The 19250-nt window shown below is 33.6% G+C and overlaps 2 protein-coding genes across 2 annotated transcripts; both read left to right on the plus strand.

Annotated features, from left to right (window-relative positions):
* The first annotated feature begins 7913 nt into the window (after window positions 1–7913).
* LOC107785792 (uncharacterized) lies at window positions 7914–10910 on the plus strand. Its single transcript, XM_016607196.2, has 2 exons — window positions 7914–8190; window positions 8437–10910. The coding sequence occupies exon 2, from the start codon at window positions 9737–9739 to the stop codon at window positions 10796–10798; it is 1062 nt and encodes a 353-aa protein (XP_016462682.1). The 5' UTR covers window positions 7914–8190; window positions 8437–9736; the 3' UTR covers window positions 10799–10910.
* Window positions 8922–9700, plus strand: LOC107785705 (uncharacterized). The gene is made up of 2 exons (XM_016607104.2): window positions 8922–9017; window positions 9137–9700. The coding sequence occupies exons 1-2, from the start codon at window positions 8922–8924 to the stop codon at window positions 9698–9700; spliced, it is 660 nt and encodes a 219-aa protein (XP_016462590.2).
* Window positions 10911–19250: the final 8340 nt, after the last annotated feature.

Raw genomic sequence — 19250 nt, forward strand, 5'->3', positions numbered from 1 at the left:
CATACTGATTAAAAGCATAAATCATCTTGAAGAAAACAAGAAATACTTCACATCTTTATCTAGGTTGATTAATTACTTCTTTGATATTTGGAAAACAAACCAGCTATTGAGAAAGTATACTTCATAATTTATGGTCGTATCATTTGAAAGCAAACAATGATTAGTATGACTACTAGAAGAGGTATTTTTGAGTATCCATGACCTACTTGATGCTTGCTACTAACTTACCATTTTTAAGTATTTTATATGAATGATGCACAAGCTACAACTGGTAAGTTGTTACCTATAATGTCACTTTTCAGGTAATATAAATGTTCAATTTATGTATTAGTACTATATATGTGTTAGGTGTACTTTTGATAAATTTATTCACTAATTGCTTGGTTAAATTGAGTAAAGAAAAGTCCTGGCGTTAAATCAAATCCAATAGGTAGAGTATACCCCGAAAACAACAATATTTTTTAGAGAGACTCAATAAATATTATGACAATGATTTTATGATCCTTTTAAACTCTAATAGAATTTAGAAGAAATATTCTGACTACAAACGGTTGTATTTCATATAGATGCTACAAATAATTAATAAAGCTTTACGTTGATTTGAGATTTGTACACTTATTTAAGAAAGCAAATTTGATTTGCTAAGTTGCAAATTAGTTGTGTATAACTTTCTTGGCATGTGATTGAAATTAAGGCTTGAGAATGAATCTCAATATTGTTTAGCATATTATGCCATTGATTGAGGGTAAGACATCGGGATCAAGTCCTGATGCTCCATAATGATAAGAGTTGGTTTTGAGTCCCAATTTATTATGGCCTAACATGCCTTTATATTGGTAAGACATTGGGTTTGAATCTCAATGTACCATATTTATGATATAATGATGACTAAAGAAAAATATTATATTTTTCATGAAAAGGCATGAAAATTGTCCCACTTGATTTGCTCCATTCTTGAAGTGAATGTGATAGCAGTGCATAATAAGTTTCAATGAAGACAAGTGGTTGAACAATGAACGTGGGTGTTCCAAATATCAAAATAATAATAATCATCACTATGATTATAAAAGGAGAACAATAAGGGTTCTCAAAATAGTCCTTCAAAATGTGAAGGCAATGCTTACCATCAAATTGGTATGAAAATAATAAAGCACGTCGCTGATTATGATCCATTCCTTGAAGAGAATGTGACGTGTGATAAGCATTGAGAATGCAAACTCATTCTTAAAGTTGAATGTGGCAATATATGATAAAAGCAATGAATAAAGACATGCAATTCATGATTATATGAATGCCACACAACTCACATCTAAGGGAGATTTGAGTAAAATAAAGAGAATAAATATTATTGTGTGGTTACATGAATATGTCATTGGTCGCGTACATGTGGTACGCCAAATATTATTTTGTCATGCCTTGTAAAAGTTATTAAAGGCAAAGTTAAAGCAAGAAATGATTTTGCTTATGATGATTTTGACCATGACAATTTATTATGATATAATTTTATCCGTGAAGGAGACATTTACCATATGAATGGTATGATAAAAGATCTTGTAGTACAAAAGTTGTTAAGAACACCGAAAAACTAATTTGTTACTACCCGGATGAATAAACTTATTCATGACATTGATATTGTAAAGTCTCAAAAGAAACTTTTTGAGTTTCAAATATATAAGTCAAAGTGATTGCATATTGAGACTATAAATGAAAGGAAGATTGAATATCTTCATATTTCTATAATCATACCAGGTAAATATGAAAGGTTACCCGATCTTCTTTCTATTTGTACTACACAAATATAAGTATGATGCTAGAGTCATATGCCACAAGTAAACTAAAGGTTTACTAAAATAAATATTAATTGGCATGACCGGTTGACCATCTCGGTTCAATTATGATGCGAAAAATTAATTTAGAATTACATTGACATATATTGAAGAATAGAAGATTTTTCAAGAATTCTCTTATGCTGCTTATTCTCATGATATACCAGTTAAAGGTTGGGATTGAATCCCTTGATTTCTGGAAGGAATAAAAGGTGATATATATATATATATATATATATATATATATATATATATATATATATATATATATATATATATATATGGGCTCAGTCACCTGCCATGTGGACCGTTTACTATTATATGATTTTAATAGATGCATCTATTTTATGGTCACATGTGCATTTGTTATGAACTTGCAGTTTGATTTTTGCAAGATTGCTTCCTCAAATTATTAGAGCACAATTCCATAATATAAATTATGATGATTTATCTTGATAATACTGGTTTAAATCCAAGTTGGTTTAGCTGAAATTGTATGCCTCCAATTATAGCTAAATCATCGGTTATGAGAACAAACTCCCAAAAATGAAATTTGGTATGAGGTGCATTATTTAATATACACCAGCACTTGTACGCATCTAGCCAAGTTATAAAAATTTCTCCCGATCACAATCGGTTCAGGGTCAGGAACCAAATAATTTCTATATAGAAATATGAATGTGTTAGATGATTTAATTATGCCACCACAATGCACAAAGATGGGTTCCCAAAGAAGGTTGGGAAATGTGTTGGTGATCCCAACATTAGGGGGAGAAAATGGATAGCTGAGAAAGTGATACGTGAAATGAATTATTATGAATACATATAGATCCTCGTACAAGAAAATATGAACTTGAAGTTCAAGTGATAATTAATTTATAAATTATTGCCAGACGCATTTGTTGACCCAAAGCTAAATGTCATATTTCAGTTGTTAATGCTCCAAATAGAATAAAGTCTATGAGGGACAGAGTCTATGGCACGCATGAAGCGTAACATACCAATCGGTTCCAAAGATAAAACTCCTTGAAGAAGGAGAGGGGCAAAATGGTCATAATAAGGAGGCAAGTGCTCTAGAAGAGCACCACGACATAACACTTCGTAAGACCTCATGTGAGAGGCTCAGGTACCTGAAAATAATGAGATAAAGAGATCTCAATAAGTTATGTCTTTATTGTGTAATAATTGAACCGATATAAAATGATCGTCGACGATATTGTTAACATAATGTAGCGCTCAATATTATTAATATTGACGAGGATCTTGAGCTCAAATTTGTCATGAAATTTGGACAGATAAACGATTGGCCAAATGAAAAATACGCAATGAAAATTGACTTCATTTGAAAAAATGTGAAGTTGGGCGAATAGTCCCAACACCTGAAAGTATAAAACCAATGGAGGTATAAATATGTTCTTGTGCAAAAAGTTCATGTCGATAGACATAAAGACGACTTGTGACACCAGAAAATTAGTAAATATCCTCACATTGATTATATGGAGACATGTTCTGTTATGGTGGATATAATTATTTCAAGTTTTAATCTGCCAATACATGAAAACTTGATATGCGTATAATGGAAATCATTGAAGGATTAAAATTATTTTGAAACATATTAATGTTTCCAAGAAATCTATTAAATAAAGCTTCAAAAATCCTTATACGGATTGAAACAATCAAGGCGCATGTGGTATAATCGCTTGTGTGAGTACCTATTAAAAGAAGGGTACAAGAATGATTCAATTTATCCTTGTATCTTTATAAAAAGATCTAGATTTGAATTTGTTATAATCTTTGTGTATGTTGATTCAAATATCATTACAACTCCCAGGCAGCTTCCTAAAGCAGTAAACTGTTTAAAGAAAGAATTTGAAATGAAAGATCTTGGAAAGACAAAATTTTGTCTTGGTCTACAAATTGAGTATATGAAAGATGAAATTTTTATCAATCAATCAACATACACTAAAATGATTTTAAAGCGATTTTATATGGATAAAGCGCATCCATTTAGTACCCTGATGGTTGTGAGATCACTCGATATAAATAAAGATCCATTCCAACCTCATGAAAATAATAAAAAACTTGTTGGTCCTGAAGTACTATATCTTAGTGCAATTGATGCACTAATGTATCTTTCTAACACTAAAAGGCGTGACATAACATTTTCAGTTAATGTCTTAACAAGATATAGCTCTGCTCCTACAAGGAGACATTGGAGTGAAATCAAACACATATTGTGTTATCTAAAAGGACTACCAGTGTGGGCTTATTTTATGTCAATGATTGCAATCCTGATCTTGTTGGTTATGCCGATGTAGAGTATTTATCTGACACACACAAGGTTTGATCTCAAACATGCTATGTGTTTACATTTGGAGGCACTGTCATATCTTGGCGATCGACTAAGCAATCAATCGTGGCTACTTCTTCTAATCATGCTGAGATAATTTCTATTCATGAAGCAAGTCGAGAATGTATTTGGTTGAGGTCTATAATATATCTTATCCGAGACAAAATGTGGTTTGAAGTGTGACAAACTACCCATAATTTTGTATGAAGACAATGCACCATGCATGGCCCAATTAAAGGGATGATTCATAAAAGGATATAAGACAAAGCACATTTTACCAAAGTTATTTTTCACACATGATCTTCAAAAGAATGGTGATATCAATGTGCAACAGATTCGTTCAAGTGATAATATGGTTGATTTGTTCACCAAATCTCTACTGACGGCAACCTTCAAGAAACTGGTGTACAAGATTGGGATGTGAAGGCTGAAGGATGTGAACTGATGCTCTCATCAGGGGGAGTTAATATGCGGTGTACTCTTTTTTCCTTACAAGGTTTTGTCCTACCGGGTTTTCCTTGCAAGGTTTTTAACGAGGCAACCAAAAGGCGTATTTCTAAATATATGTACTCTTTTTCCTTCATTAGGATTTTTTTCCCATAAGGTTTTTTTCTAATAAGGTTTTAACGAGGCACATTATTTATGGACATCCAAGGGGGAGTGTTATGATAAATATCATATTATGGTGGATGTCTACTCTTCCTCCATAATCTTCATGTCAAATGCTTAATGACATATTCAATGACATATTTTCTATGTTCAATGACATATTCCATGACATATTTTCTTCATTTTTCATGCCTATATAAAGGCCTTGTAATAGATAGGAAAACACACACAATTAAAGAAAAAAAATCTCTTCCTTCTCTCTATCTTCATTTCTTGTTCATGTTTTACTAAATTGCTTTTATTTCCTTGTTCCATATTGCTACTTTGAATTATATTTCATAACAAATACTTAATTATACCACTTTTTTCTCAATACAAATATTCCTAAAGTAGCAATGCACCCTAACCTAAAAAACTTTAGAAACTCATCGTGTGGTCTCACATTTGACTACCTACTTCTTTAAGAATCTAAGAAAGATTCCATGAAATCACTCACTAACCATAATTAATGGTCTCACACGATGTTAGCAGTTAGCATACATAATATATTAAGCATATCCCCGTTACTAGAGTATAGAAAAGATATGCAACATGTAACTGCATATAACCCCAAGTTTATCATGAACTAGTGAATTTGTCCGCGTCTCGCGCGATTATAAAATATAATAGTAAATTTAATATATGCATATTTGAGTTTTAGTTTATAAAATATTTTTCGAAAGTTTCTCAATATTTGAAAAAAGAGGAAAATATGTAAAATAATAGTAAAAAAGACCAAAGAAATAAAAAAACAAATAAATATTCATCCATCAGCAGTACACATGAAACTTGGCAATTCCTCTTTTCTTTACATTTTATTATTTTGTTTTTTCCTATTTATTTTCTAATATTCCCTCTTTAATAATATTTTATTGCACTACATTAAGAAAAAGTTATTTATGGGAGGAGATGATGTTTAGTCTAATAGAAATCATTTGCAGTGCACAAATTAAAAGTTAATATGAAACCTTAGGGATATTACTACACGTACACTTTGAAGAACGAATACATGAAACGGGGTATCCGAACTTTAGGATTCGTGTGAAGAAGGGATCCTTCACTTTTGATCCTAGTTGATTTGTACAGATGCTAACACTAAGAGTTCGTTTGGATTGGCTTAAAAAAAGTGGTTTTTCAGCAGAAATAGTTTTTAAGCCAAAAAACAATAAGTTGGGATTGCCCATCTTCTTGCTTTTAGTTTGTTTTAAGCAATTTTTAACTTATTTTAAGCACTTTTTGACTTTGTCAAACACTGAAAAAAACTATAAAAAAACTTTAAAAGCTGATTTGACCAGCTTAAAAGCCCATCCAAACACCCTCTAAGTCTAATACTTAATTTCTCCTTTTGTGAGCTCAAATTGTTACTAAGTCGAATTGTAAAAGTAAAACTTATTTTACTCTAGCTGTTTTATGATGGTATTTTTCACTATATGTACTTCTTGATCTTTTAATATATCCCTTTGAGCAAACCCTTGAACCAAATATATCTATATGGACGTTACATGGAACGTTGTCTCTCTCTTTCTCTCTCTCTTATGTTTCTTTAATTAGTTTCGACTAAAAGTTGTGTAAGTTACAAATTTTTATGTTGGGAATCAAAATAATCCTGTCCATTTAATATTTCTATGAGAAGACTAAGCACAAATAGTAAAACAATCTTGGCCGATATAAAATTTCAGTGCACTTATTTCAAAATTATATACTACAAAATTAAATTATAAAAAGTAAATCAATTTTTGGTGAAGAAGGATCAAAATTGATGAGATGGAAGGACTTTGTCCGAGACCCAGCAAATACTATTACTAAAATAAAATAATTATAAAATTTTGATGCAATAAACAGATATCTAATGTATGTCGATAGTCATATAATTAGTTAAATATACACATATATCCCCCCACTTGTAGTTGTAATGACATCATAGAGGAACTGTATTTTTTTAAGTTGTCCTAAAATCTGATAATGTATCTGCATAAGTTGGATCTCCATAAAATATTAATATATGATTGGCAACGTTAAAAACAAAGAATTTGAATAAGAAGCGTCAGCTAAACTCTACTTGCAACTATAACCTCATTTAGAATAACTTTGTGGTTGTGTGAATCTAACTTGGGCTTAAAGTAAATTATGGAGCAAAAGAGTACATAGAAAGAATGTCAATTAGGCGAAAGAGATAATTTGAAGCGTCCTTGTGCTCCTACCTCTTTATTTCACTCTTAAACTTCTTGTATAAATCAATCAAATCTTTTCTCTTTTACTCGAATCTTCTATAATTTTCTTCAAACTATCCAATATCATTCTTTATGATCTGCATAAAACATATAAGGGTTCCTCAAATAAATGTTAAACATATCTAATACTCGGCCTATTATATAGAATGGAGTAAACTGTTACCTTTGGATGATTCATAATTCAAAAAATGTCTTTCAAGTTTTCAACTATATCACCAGTCAAGCCGTGATAATCAGCAATGTTAAGTAGAATACTTCTATAGGCATGAGTGAGGTGTCAAAATAAGTTTGATTCGTCCAAAAAAATTTAGTAACGGAAAAATCACATTATTATCATTCAAAAGAAGAAGCACGGATGATCGTCAATATCTTTGTTCAAAACATGATATTTGTTCTTGTATAGAGGTCCTTATAATATAGGTACATATGGAGGAATACTACAATAAATTGTCATAAACTTATAAATTAAACATTTGAGGGGTTATGGATATAAAGGCATGAGAGTTATTATGATCAGGGGCGAAGGTACAGTGTAGCAAGGGTGGTCAACTGACCACCCTTTGTCGAAAAATAATACCGGGTATATAGTAAAATATTAGAATTTATATATATGTAATACATATTGAACACCCTTGTAACAATGAAGAGGCATAGCCCAGTGGTAAAGGGCGGTCAAAATGCCTTAGAGGCGTAAGTTCGAACACCTCGCTCCACAAATTTTTGTTGCAGTATAATTCTTTTTAAAGACAACTAGATAAGCAGACTAAACGACGTCATTTTCTTTGTTTGAATTACTTTATAATATAAAATCATGAATAAACAAATCTGTATAAAACAAAAATTAGGAATAAACAAATCTAATCCCTAAAAGTCAAAATCAATCCATCAAAGTTCTTGCTGCTCTCCATCATCACCGATTTTCATCTTCTTAGATTACTCTGCCAAAATCTAGGTAGACCAAAATCTCCATCTCCATCTTCCCCGAAACCTAGGTAGACCAAAATCTCCATCTTCTTCGATTTCTCTGCCAACGAACTTTTACTTTTGAAAGTTCTTGCTGCTCTCCGTCTTCGCCGGTGTTACTCCGAGTCTCCGACTGTCCGAAATCCGAATACTCCATTCCACCATTGAACTGGTTCGAACTTCGAATCTCTCGTCTTTCTTTTTCTTTTTTGCTTCAAAGTTTCAGTTGTGTTAAATTTCTCTGATTTTTTATATGATAAATATTTTTGCCATTTTGGGACAGTACACCGTGAGTAATTAGTTAGCATTTATGTATATTGCTTGTTGTAACTTGTAAGTTCAAACACAAACTGTTGATGTTCCTTTTGTTTATTTAATTATTGAGGAGTAATATGTTTTAACTACTTTATACATTCAGGAATTGAAGTTGCAATGAACTTGTTGAAATTTTACAACAAAGTACCAAAAATAACTTCGGCTTCTCAAAATCAATCTAACAGAGAAGTAATTGATACAATTGTTCCACAGTCCGATCCAGCTGAAAGAACTCCAATATTGGAGTATCATCCAAACCATTGCGATGAAATAAGGAGGGCATACATTCAAGGTGGTCCTTGCCAACCTCGGTATCATGACTTCCCTCAATCTGACTTTTCTGGATTTAAGTGTCGTTTTAATCCTATATGGTTTGATGAATTTAATTGGTTGGAGTATAGTGTTAGTACCGATGCTGCATATTATTTACCTTGTTATTTATTTAAGGGAGAAAGTATTCATTAAGGTGGTGGTGATGTTTTTTCGAGTAAAGGGTTTAGGAATTGGAATAGAAAAGAATGTTTTAAGAAGCATGTTGGTTTGCCAAATAGTATTCACAATAAAGCAAATAGAAATTGTGACGATCTAATGCGGCAAAAACAATCTATTGCTGCTGCATTTGAGAAACATTCTGATCAAACTAAGAGTGAGTATTGGGTTCGCTTAAATGCTTCAGTTAATGTGGTAAGGATTCTCTTGAATCAAGGATTTGCATTTCGCGGTCATGATCAAAAAGTGAAACGTCATTGAACAAGGGTAATTTTATTGAAATTCTTTCATGGTATGCTGATAAATGTGATAAGATTAAACCCTTTGTGTTGAAACGTGCTCCAAAAAATAATAAGATGACTTCTTCAGATATTCAAAAAGAAATTGTGACCGCATGTAAGATAGAAACTATTAAGGCTATAATAGAGGATCTAAATGGTGACTACTTTGCTTTATTAGTTGATGAGTCTTTAGACGTGTCACGCAAAGAGAAAATGTCTATTATTTTACGGTATATCGATAAAAAAGGAAGTGTGATGGAGAGATTTATTGGCATTGTTCATGTTCGAGATACTAGTGCTTTATCTCTAAAGAAAGCAATTGTCGATGTACTTGTTCATCATTCTTTAAGTTTATCTTCTATACGTGGACAATGTTATGATGGGGCAAGCAATATGCAAGGTGATATTAAAGGTCTTAAAAAGTTGATTAAACAAGAAAGTAGATCGGCTCATTCTATTCATTGTTTTGCACACCAACTTCAATTGACTTTTGTTGCGATTTCTAAGAAGTGTGTTCAAGTAGGTGAACTTGTATTATTGGTTTCAAATATTTTGAATGTGTTGGGAGCATCTTTTAAACGTGTGGATGAATTTTGAGATTCCCAAAACGAAAAACTCCAAGAGGCATTAGATATGGGTGAACTAAAAACAGGTAGAGGCTTGAATCAAAAACTTGGTCTTGTTAGAGCCGGTGATACTCGTTGGGGATCCCACTTCAAGTCATTTGGAAACTTTATTCGTATGTTTGGCTCTATTGTTGATGTTCTTGATACTCTTGTTGAAGATGCAAGTATGTTAGATGATAGAGCTAAGGCATCAGGGTATCTCGAAGCTTGTCAAACATACAAGGTTGCTTTCTTGTTGCATTTAATGACAGATATTTTGGGAATCACAAATGAGTTGAATGTATCCTTACAAAGAAAAGAGCAAGATATTGCAAATGCCATGGTACTAGTTCAAGTAGCAAAGAAAAGATTGCAAACTTTAAGGAGGGATGATGAATGGAATTTATTTGTTGATAAAGTATCTACATTTTGTATCAAGCATGATATTTTGGTGCCTAATTTTGATGATCTATATGTTAACTCTGGAAGATCACGACGAAAACATGCTGATCATACTGTCTTTCATCATTATCGTGTTGATGTGTTTTGTAAAGTTCTTGATTGGCAACTTCAAGAACTTAATGATCGTTTTGATGAAGCGACGACGGATTTGCTTCATGGAGTTGCTCGCTTGAATCCAATTGACTCATTTTCAAGTTTTGATATCAGAAAAATAATGAAGATGGCTGAATTGTATCCTGATGACTTTGATGAATTTACGATGAGTACTCTTGAGAATCAGCTTGCGAGTTATATTATTGATGTTCGTGATTTTGATGAAAGGTTCTCCGATCTAAATGGGCTTTCTAAACTTTCAAAAAAATTAGTTAAGACAAAGAAGCATTTAGTTTATCCTCTTGTATTCCTCTTAGTGAAACTTGCGTTGCTTCTGCCTGTTGTCACTGCAACTGTTGAAAAAGCTTTCTCAGCAATGAAGTTTATCAAAAATGACTTGCGGAATCGAATGGATGATGACTTTTTAGGCGGTTGCATAGTGCCTTATGTAGAAAGAGAAGTATTTAGTATTGTTTCTAATGAGTCTATTATAAAAACATTTCAAGAGATGAAGCGTCGTCGAGTACAATTGTAATAAGTAGAATCTCTTTTCGACGCTTCTTTATATTAGTTTGGATTTATCCAATTGTTTGTACTATTACCTGTATTTTTATAATTTAGCTCGATATCACGTTGTTTGATTTAAATTTTTCGATGCACCTACTTGTTGAGAATTTTTTTTTCTTGTTCAAGTTTGAACACCCTTGTAATATTTTCTAGCTTCGCCACTGATTATGATTATTAAAAGTATAGGTTATGAAAATAAAGTGGTGCGACTTATGAACATATGATTTTTAATATAAGATGAATGAAAAAAATAATGAAAAACTCAAAAAAAAAATGAGAAAAAGATAAATATGTTTCTTGGCTTAAGAGAGGTGCCACCTCACTTTCTTATTCCCTGTATAGAAAAGATATGCAACATGTAACTGCCTATAGCCCCAAGTTTATCATGAATTATACAGTTTAACTGAATTCTTGTATTGTGTTAATTTTTATAATCTTAATTTCGTAAGGATAACTCCGGAACGTTTTAGTGGCAATTAGTAAGTTATATCTCTTAAAAATTAGTGAGTTTATATTTAATTTTTTTCTAATCATAACAACCAATTATATATCCAATTCCATATTCATGAATCATATCATTTCCGTATTACTATTTTGTTTTATATAATATGTAGCAAAGTAAGAGGAGCATCTAAATAAGGGCAAGCAATACATTTAGCCGGTCACAAATATTTATATTCGTTAGCTAAATATAAAATATTATATATCGCTGGTTATTATTTCAACATGACTTATGCGTCAAAGAGAGTAAAGAGGAGCCTAAGTGGTGCATGGGTGGGTGGATTAAAATTAGAATGTCACGTGACAGGACGCGCCACGTGCTCTCACGTTGCTGGATGCTTAAGCTAAGAAGCACAAGAAAAAAGAAAAGGTAAATGAGAAAAGAAGGAAAAAACGGAAAAATGAAAAAGAAAAGCCACCCTTAATTATACGCCACGTGGCATTGACCACCGTCAGTTATGGCTTTTGATATGCACCCAGCAGCAAAGCTCACTCACATGGCGAGCTGACACACTCTCCACCTCTGTCACGTGCCGTTAGGACCCTACTCCAGTGGAATATTTATTTATTTTTGATAAAAAGAGAAAATATCTAAATATTATTTATTTATTTATTGAATTATTTATGTAAAGATAAAGCATTCTGAAAATAGCAAACATGCATCTCTGCCATACTCATTCCTTGGTGACCTCTAAGCTAAGCAACATCCAGGTACCTTCCCTTTTTCAGTCACTCTTTACTCTTTTTACTGAAAATGAAAGAAATAAAATCCAAACTCTAAAGCAGCAATATTAGGTTTATTGTTGAATCTTACCATTCAATGTATATTCTTCTCAATTTGAAGAAATTGATACCGGAGAATGAGATGAGAAGAATATGATAAGAACCTGATGCCTGTATAAGATGTATAAGTAGGAATAATACACTACTAGTAAAATATGGCGTTTGTTCAAATTAGTTAAGCTGAAAACAGTTTTGGCGAAAGTCTTTATTATAAACTTTTTTTTTCAAGCTTTTCTAAAACTTGAAACAACATGTTATTTTTGTTGCAAAAAATAAATCAAAAAGAATAACTTCTCGGAATGAGGTAACCTTGAGCTCGGGAAAGCGCAATTCTAATTCTCTTGCAAGAGAGAAATCAAGAGCGCCAAAGGAGAAACCAACAAAACTTAAAAGAAATTTGACCGTAACCTTTTTTACCTTTTATTTTTTTAAAAAAAAAAACAACTAATCCTCGATTAACTTGAAAACATTAAAACAATTTTATTTTTCATTATGGTGTTTAACGACGATAATCGTTCACAGATTTTCCAGAGTTAGTAGCCGTTAGTACCAATTTTATGAAGATCTCAAGAATTAGTAAAACCATGAAAGGAAGCTTACTTTTGTTATAAAAGGTCAACAATATGATGCGCAAAATTTAGTCACAAATATTGTCCTTTTTTATGTATCAGCACTAATTGGTGGCTGAAAAATCAGATAAAAATGCAGCAATTGCGAAAAGTCTTTTGCTCTTGAATACAATTAGAGCAAGATAAAGGGCTCATATATCTCTCAACCTAATAAGCTAAGGTACATCAAGACCTGGAAATATTAGCTTAAAATCCTATAAAAATACGAAGGACCAAGTTTAACCACGCAAGTCATAGCATTTCTATACGGTATGTATCAGGATTTAGGACCAAATCTATTTCTTTTTACCGTAAAGATTTTTTAGCAATCTTTTTGTAATATTGTAAAATATTTAGTGGAGTAGCAAATAAGTAGGGTTGTTCACGGTTTGACGGAAAACCGATCCAAACCGAAAACCAAACAAAACCGATTAAGTAAACCGATATTTTTTTTGATTTGGATTGGTTTTGGTTTTAAATTTTAAAAACCGATAATATTTGGTTTGGTTTTGGTTCTATTATAAAAACCCGAAAAATAAACCAAACCAAACTGATTAATTATATACAAAATTTAATAATTATTTATATGCAATATAATATCATTTTCTAATATTTTATGCAATTTAATTGTTATTTTGAATTTTGATTTATCCTACTTATATCTTAAAAGATTGTCTAAGCCCAAAACAATAGGAATCGACTAATTTTCTTTTCCTTAAGAGATTTTAATTCTCTAACCCTCCGCACATACTTTCGCCTAACAGAAGAGTTAAAAAAAATCCTACCGTAAGAGTAAAGAAAGCAAACTCAAATTGCAGGACTACAGTGGCTAAAGCTTGAGAAAGCAAATATCTAGTTTGTTTTTTTGTTCATTCTTTTCATATAAAGAGGTAAATAAACTTTCAGTTCCCGAAGAAATATACAAAAAGCATAAATTTAGCAAATTATTTTCAGATTATTGTATAGTGTTGTTTCACTATTATCGACTTATTATTAGCTTACTAAGAACCGAAAAATCGAACCAAACCAAACCAAACCAATAACAATCAAACCGATGGTTTGTATTTATTTTGATTTGGTTTTGGTTTTAAAATTTTAAAAATCGATTAAATTGATTTGGTTTTGGTTTTAATTAAAAACCGATCAAACCAAACCGTGAACACCCCTACAAATAAAGTTAGCTGGTATTTGTTTAGTCATTCAGATAGTGACTGACGTTTTTTTAGCTATGCATTACACACCTCATGTGGATCTAGCTTTCAACAGCGTAAAACACATTATGAGAGATGTTGAAGGGGCTGGTTGCTCCGTTATATGCATGCTAATGGGGCAAGTATGTTTTTCATTGTGGTTCTATTCTTTGGTTAAAATACTAACTAATTTTCACTCTTGTGAAGCCTATATGCTATAGGGTTAAATTCTTCCAAATTAATTTGAAACCAATATCTTTAAAACTAAATCAAATACTGACGTTTCTTAAATTAAAAAAAAAATATCAAAACCCATTCTTCGAAAACCATCATAAATACGTGTAGCAGCATATTTTCATGTTTGTAATTTCTTTTTTTAATGCTGACTAAAAAATGTAGGTGTTGAGTAAGCGTGTCAAGATAATAGAAGGAAAAGGATATTTAGGAGAGACAATAAATTGCACAAGACAAGACAAGACAAGATTTACGTGGTTCGGCAATTTTTGCCTACTCCACGGCCACACAAAGAATAACTCTTTATTAATTGAAGAGAGAAAGAAGAAGTTTTGGGATGTTCTACAAATGAAAATGTAGACCCCTATTTATAAGCATTTGAATGCCCTGTCGAGGTAAGCGCTTACATCATAAGAATGCCGATGTAAGCGCTTACATCATAAGAATGCTGAGGTAAGCGCTTACATCACAATCACAAGAATGTCGATGTAAGCGCTTACATCATATTTTCATCTCTTTTTGATTTTTCTTTCTTTTGTTTTGTCTACTTTCACATACAACAATAAGTTTGGTCCTATCAATCTCCCCCTCAAACTTATGTTACATCAAGAAAGAAAATAAAGAAAGATTTGCTATTCTCTGGTGGCGCCTTCACTCTATCAGTCTTGAAGGCTAACTGAGGCAGTGCACAACCTCAGTTTGTCAACACCGACAACTTTGGTCAACATGTCTGACGGGTTCTTTGATCCTGGTATCTTCTGTAGGGAAAGAGTTCCTTCATTTAACAACTCTCGGATATGATGATACCTCAACTGGATATGCTTCGATCTTGCATGAAACACTGGATTCTTGGCAAGATGAATTGCACTCTGGCTATCGCTGAAAAGCTCACAATTGTCCTGCTCTTTACCTAGCTCTTTAAGAAAATTCTTGAGCCAAATCATCTCTTTTCCAGCTTCTGAGATTGCCATGTACTCTGTTTCAGTGGTAGTTAGAGCAACACTTTTCTGAAGTCTGGACATCCAACTAACAGCAGTACCACCCAAGGTGAACACGTAGCCCGTGGTACTTTTTCGACTATCCAGATCGCCACCTAAATTTGCATCAGCAAAACCTTGTAAGATAATATTGCTCTTTTTAAAACAAAGTGCCATACCTGAAGTGCCTTTGAGATATTGCAATATCCATTTTACACCTTCCCAATGCTCCTTTCCTGGATCTGACATGTATCTACTGACAACTCCAACTGCATGGGCTATGTCAAGTCTAGTGCAAACCATAGCATACATCAAACTTCCTACCGCTGAAGCATACAAAACTTTGGACATGTACTTCCTTTCTTCATCTGTCTTAGGTGATTGGTCCTTTGACAGATTTAGATGGCTTCCAAGTGGAGTGTTTCTGGTCTTTGCATCATGAAGACTGAACCTGATTAGTACCTTCTGTATGTACTTTTCTTGAGACAACTTTAAGGTTCCTTCCGACCTGTTTCTGCTAATCCTCATCCCAAGCATTTGCTTAGCTGGTCCTAAGTCTTTCATTTCAAACTCCTCCGCCAGTTGTTGCTTAACCAAGTTGATCTCATTTATGCTAGATCCTGCAATTAGCATATCATCAACGTACAACAATAAAATGATATAGGATTCATCAAGATTTTTGATATAACAGCAATGGTCCATCTCACATCGCGTGAAACTATTTTTATGCATGAATCCATCAAATTTCTTGTACCATTGTCGGGGAGCTTGTTTCAAACCATACAAACTCTTCTTCAACTTACACACAAGGTTTTCTTTACCAGAAACTTGAAAACCTTCAGGCTGCTTCATGTAGATGTCTTCTTCAAGGTCACCATGCAAGAAAGCAGTTTTAACATCTAGCTACTCCAAATGCAAATTTTCTGCAGCTACGATACTTAGCACCAACCTGATAGTAGTTAATTTGACTACAGGAGAGAATATCTCGGTGTAGTCAATTCCTTCCTTCTAGTGAAAACCTTTTACTACTAATTGTGTTTTGTATCTCTTCTTACCATCATGCTCTTCCTTGACTCTGTACACCCACTTGTTCTGCAATGCCTTCTTTCTTTTTGGTAACTCCGTAAGTATCCATGTTTTATTCTTTTGAAGAGAATTTATCTCTTCTTTCATGGCTAGCTTCCACTTATCATAGTCTATCACCTGCATTGCTTCAACAAAATGCTCTGGTTCTCCAGCATCACTAAGAAGTAAATAGTGAAGAGAGAGAGTTAACCTATCTGGAGCATTCATGACTCTTTTAGGTCTCCTCAATGTAGGTTCATGAGTAACAGAATCCGAATTTGATTCAGGTCCTGATTCCAGATTTGGTTCTGGATTTGATTCTATCTCTGGTTCCGCTTCAAGTTCGGCTTCTAGTTCTTCTTCAAATTCGGCTTCTGGTTCTTCATCTTCAATTTCAGAATCAGTTGTAATCCCTCTAGCCACTTCATTTTCTGAGATTTCTTCTAACTCAACTGTTTCAGACATTGTCTGTTTGCTGGTGTTGGTTAGTTCTACTTCAAGCTTGTCCTTGTACATCACATTTTCATTAAATGTGACATTCCTGTGTCTTAGGATCTTTCTATTCTGATCATCCCAAAACCGATAACCAAAATTATCATCACCATAGCCAATAAAGAAACATTTCTTTGCTTTAGGATCAAACGTATCTCTATCATTAGAGTTTACATGCACATAAGCAACACAACCAAAAAATTTCAGATGTGAGAGAGTTACCTCCTTTCCTGTCCATACCTCCTCAGGAATTTCAAAATTCAGCGGTACAAAGGGTCCCCTGTTTATGAGGTAAGCTGCCGTGTTAACAGCCTCAGCCCAAAAATACTTCGGCAATCCAGAATGTATTCTCATACTTCTGGCTCGTTCATTCAGGGTTCTGTTCATCCTCTCAGCAACACCATTTTGTTCCGGTGTTCCAGGAACTGTCTTGATCATTCTGATCCCATTCTCCGAGCAAAATGCTTTGAACTCTTGGCTATCATACTCTCCTCCATTGTCAGACTTCAGACATTTTAACTTTAGACTTGTCTGATTTTCAACTTCAGCTTTCCATCTTTTAAAGGTAACAAATACATCAGATTTATTTTTCAGAAAATAAACCCATACCTTTCTTGTGGAATCATCAATGAAGGTGACATAATAGCGTGAGCCTCCTAGAGAGGTTACAGGAGCTGGTCCCCACACATCTGTATGCACTAGTTCCAGCTTCTCTTTCTTTGGCGTCCTTCCCACCTTTGAGAAACTAACTCTCTTTTGTTTCCCGTAAATGCAATCTTCGCACAAACCTAATTCAACATGTTTTAGGTTTGACAACTTCTTTTTGGATGCCAAAAGCTTCATTCCCTTTTCACTCATATGCCCGAGCCTCCGGTGCCACAATATTGTATCACGACCATGATCAACTGTTGCTATAGTATCTCTTTCTATTGCAGTTGCATACAGTGTTCCCCTTTTGAAGCCCCGTGCCACAACCAAATTCCCTTTGGTTATCTTCCACGATCTGTTGCCGAATGTTATTGTATATCCTTCATCGTCAATCTGACCCATAGATATCAGATTTTTCTTGAGGCCAAGAACATGTCGTACATTTTGCAATTTCCATAACGTGCCTTGTGAAGTCTTTATATGAACTTCACCTTTTCCGGCAATGTCGAGAGGTTCGCCGTCTGCTAGATAAACTTTCCCAAATTTTCCAGCAATATAATTATGCAATAATTCTTTGCATGATGTAGAGTGAAAGGATGCACCTGAGTCCAGAATCCAAGATTCGACTGGACTATCTGCACAACAAATTAGTGCATCACCGACTTGTTCAGCAGTTACATTTGCTGAATTTTCTTCCTTCTTCTTCTTTGGTTCTCTACATTGACTACTGTAGTGACCCTTTTTATCGCAATTCCAACAAGTAATGTCCTTGCGATTTTTGGATTGTCCTCTTCTCCTTGACTTTGATCTGCCACGACCATAAATCTGTCCTCTTTGGTTGATTCTCCCTCTGCTTTCGGTACTAAAAGCAGATCCTGGGGAATCACTTGATTCTCTTCGGCGAATATCTTTGCTTAGAACCAAGTCTCTAATATCATTCAATTTGAGTTTGGTACTTCCTGATGAACTGCTAACTGCAGTTACTGTTGCAGACCAACTCTCCGGTAGAGATGATAGTAGAATCAACGCCCTGATTTCGTCATCAATTGTTATATTAACAGAACTCAACTGAGTTAATATTGTATTAAACTCATTGATATGTTCCGTGACTGATTCACCTTCTGTCATTTTTAAGTTGAACAATCGACGCATCAAATAGACTTTATTTGAAGCAGATGACTTCTCATACATATTTGATAACGCCTTCATCAGGCTTGCAGTGGTCTTCTCGTTAATGATGTTAAACGCCACATTTCGTGTTAGCGTCAAACGAATCACACCAAGAGCTTGGCTATCTAATAGATCCCAATCCACTTTGGACATAGTCTCCGGTTTCACCTCGGTCAGAGGTAAGTGTAATTTTTCTGGTACAAATAGTCCTCTATTTGCATTTTCCAGAATCCAAAATCTTTGCCATTGAACTTGTCAATCTTAACCTTCCCTTCTTCCGATGCCATTTTTCACAAAAACAATTTATGTGAATAGTGCTTGTGAATAGTAACGATGATCAATAGTGTCGCACTATTCTTGTGAATAGTACCTGCACCAATACTGTACTTTTCTACCAGAATTACACTGTCTGTACTCTGATACCAGTTGTAGGGAAAACGTGTCAAGATAATAGAAGGAAAAGGATATTTAGGAGAGACAATAAATTGCACAAGACAAGACAAGACAAGATTTACGTGGTTCGGCAATTTTTGCCTACTCCACGGCCACACAAAGAATAGCTCTTTATTAATTGAAGAGAGAAAGAAGAAGTTTTGGGATGTTCTAAAATGAAAATGTAGACCCCTATTTATAAGCATTTGAATGTCATGTCGAGGTAAGCGCTTACATCATAAGAATGCCGATGTAAGCGCTTACATCATAAGAATGCTGAGGTAAGCGCTTACAACACAAGAATGTCGATGTAAGCGCTT

This window comes from Nicotiana tabacum, chromosome 1 (genome assembly GCF_000715075.1).
Source record: "Nicotiana tabacum cultivar K326 chromosome 1, ASM71507v2, whole genome shotgun sequence".
Lineage (NCBI taxonomy): Eukaryota > Viridiplantae > Streptophyta > Magnoliopsida > Solanales > Solanaceae > Nicotiana > Nicotiana tabacum.

Bases quoted from the DNA above. Each gene is read 5' to 3' on its own strand.
- LOC107785705 (XM_016607104.2), top strand. From the start codon at position 8,922: ATGCGGCAAAAACAATCTATTGCTGCTGCATTTGAGAAACATTCTGAT. The intron at 9,018-9,136 runs GTAAGGATTCTC...AAATGTGATAAG, and splicing joins TAAATGCTTCAGTTAATGTG to ATTAAACCCTTTGTGTTGAA.
- LOC107785792 (XM_016607196.2), top strand. From the start codon at position 9,737: ATGGGTGAACTAAAAACAGGTAGAGGCTTGAATCAAAAACTTGGTCTT.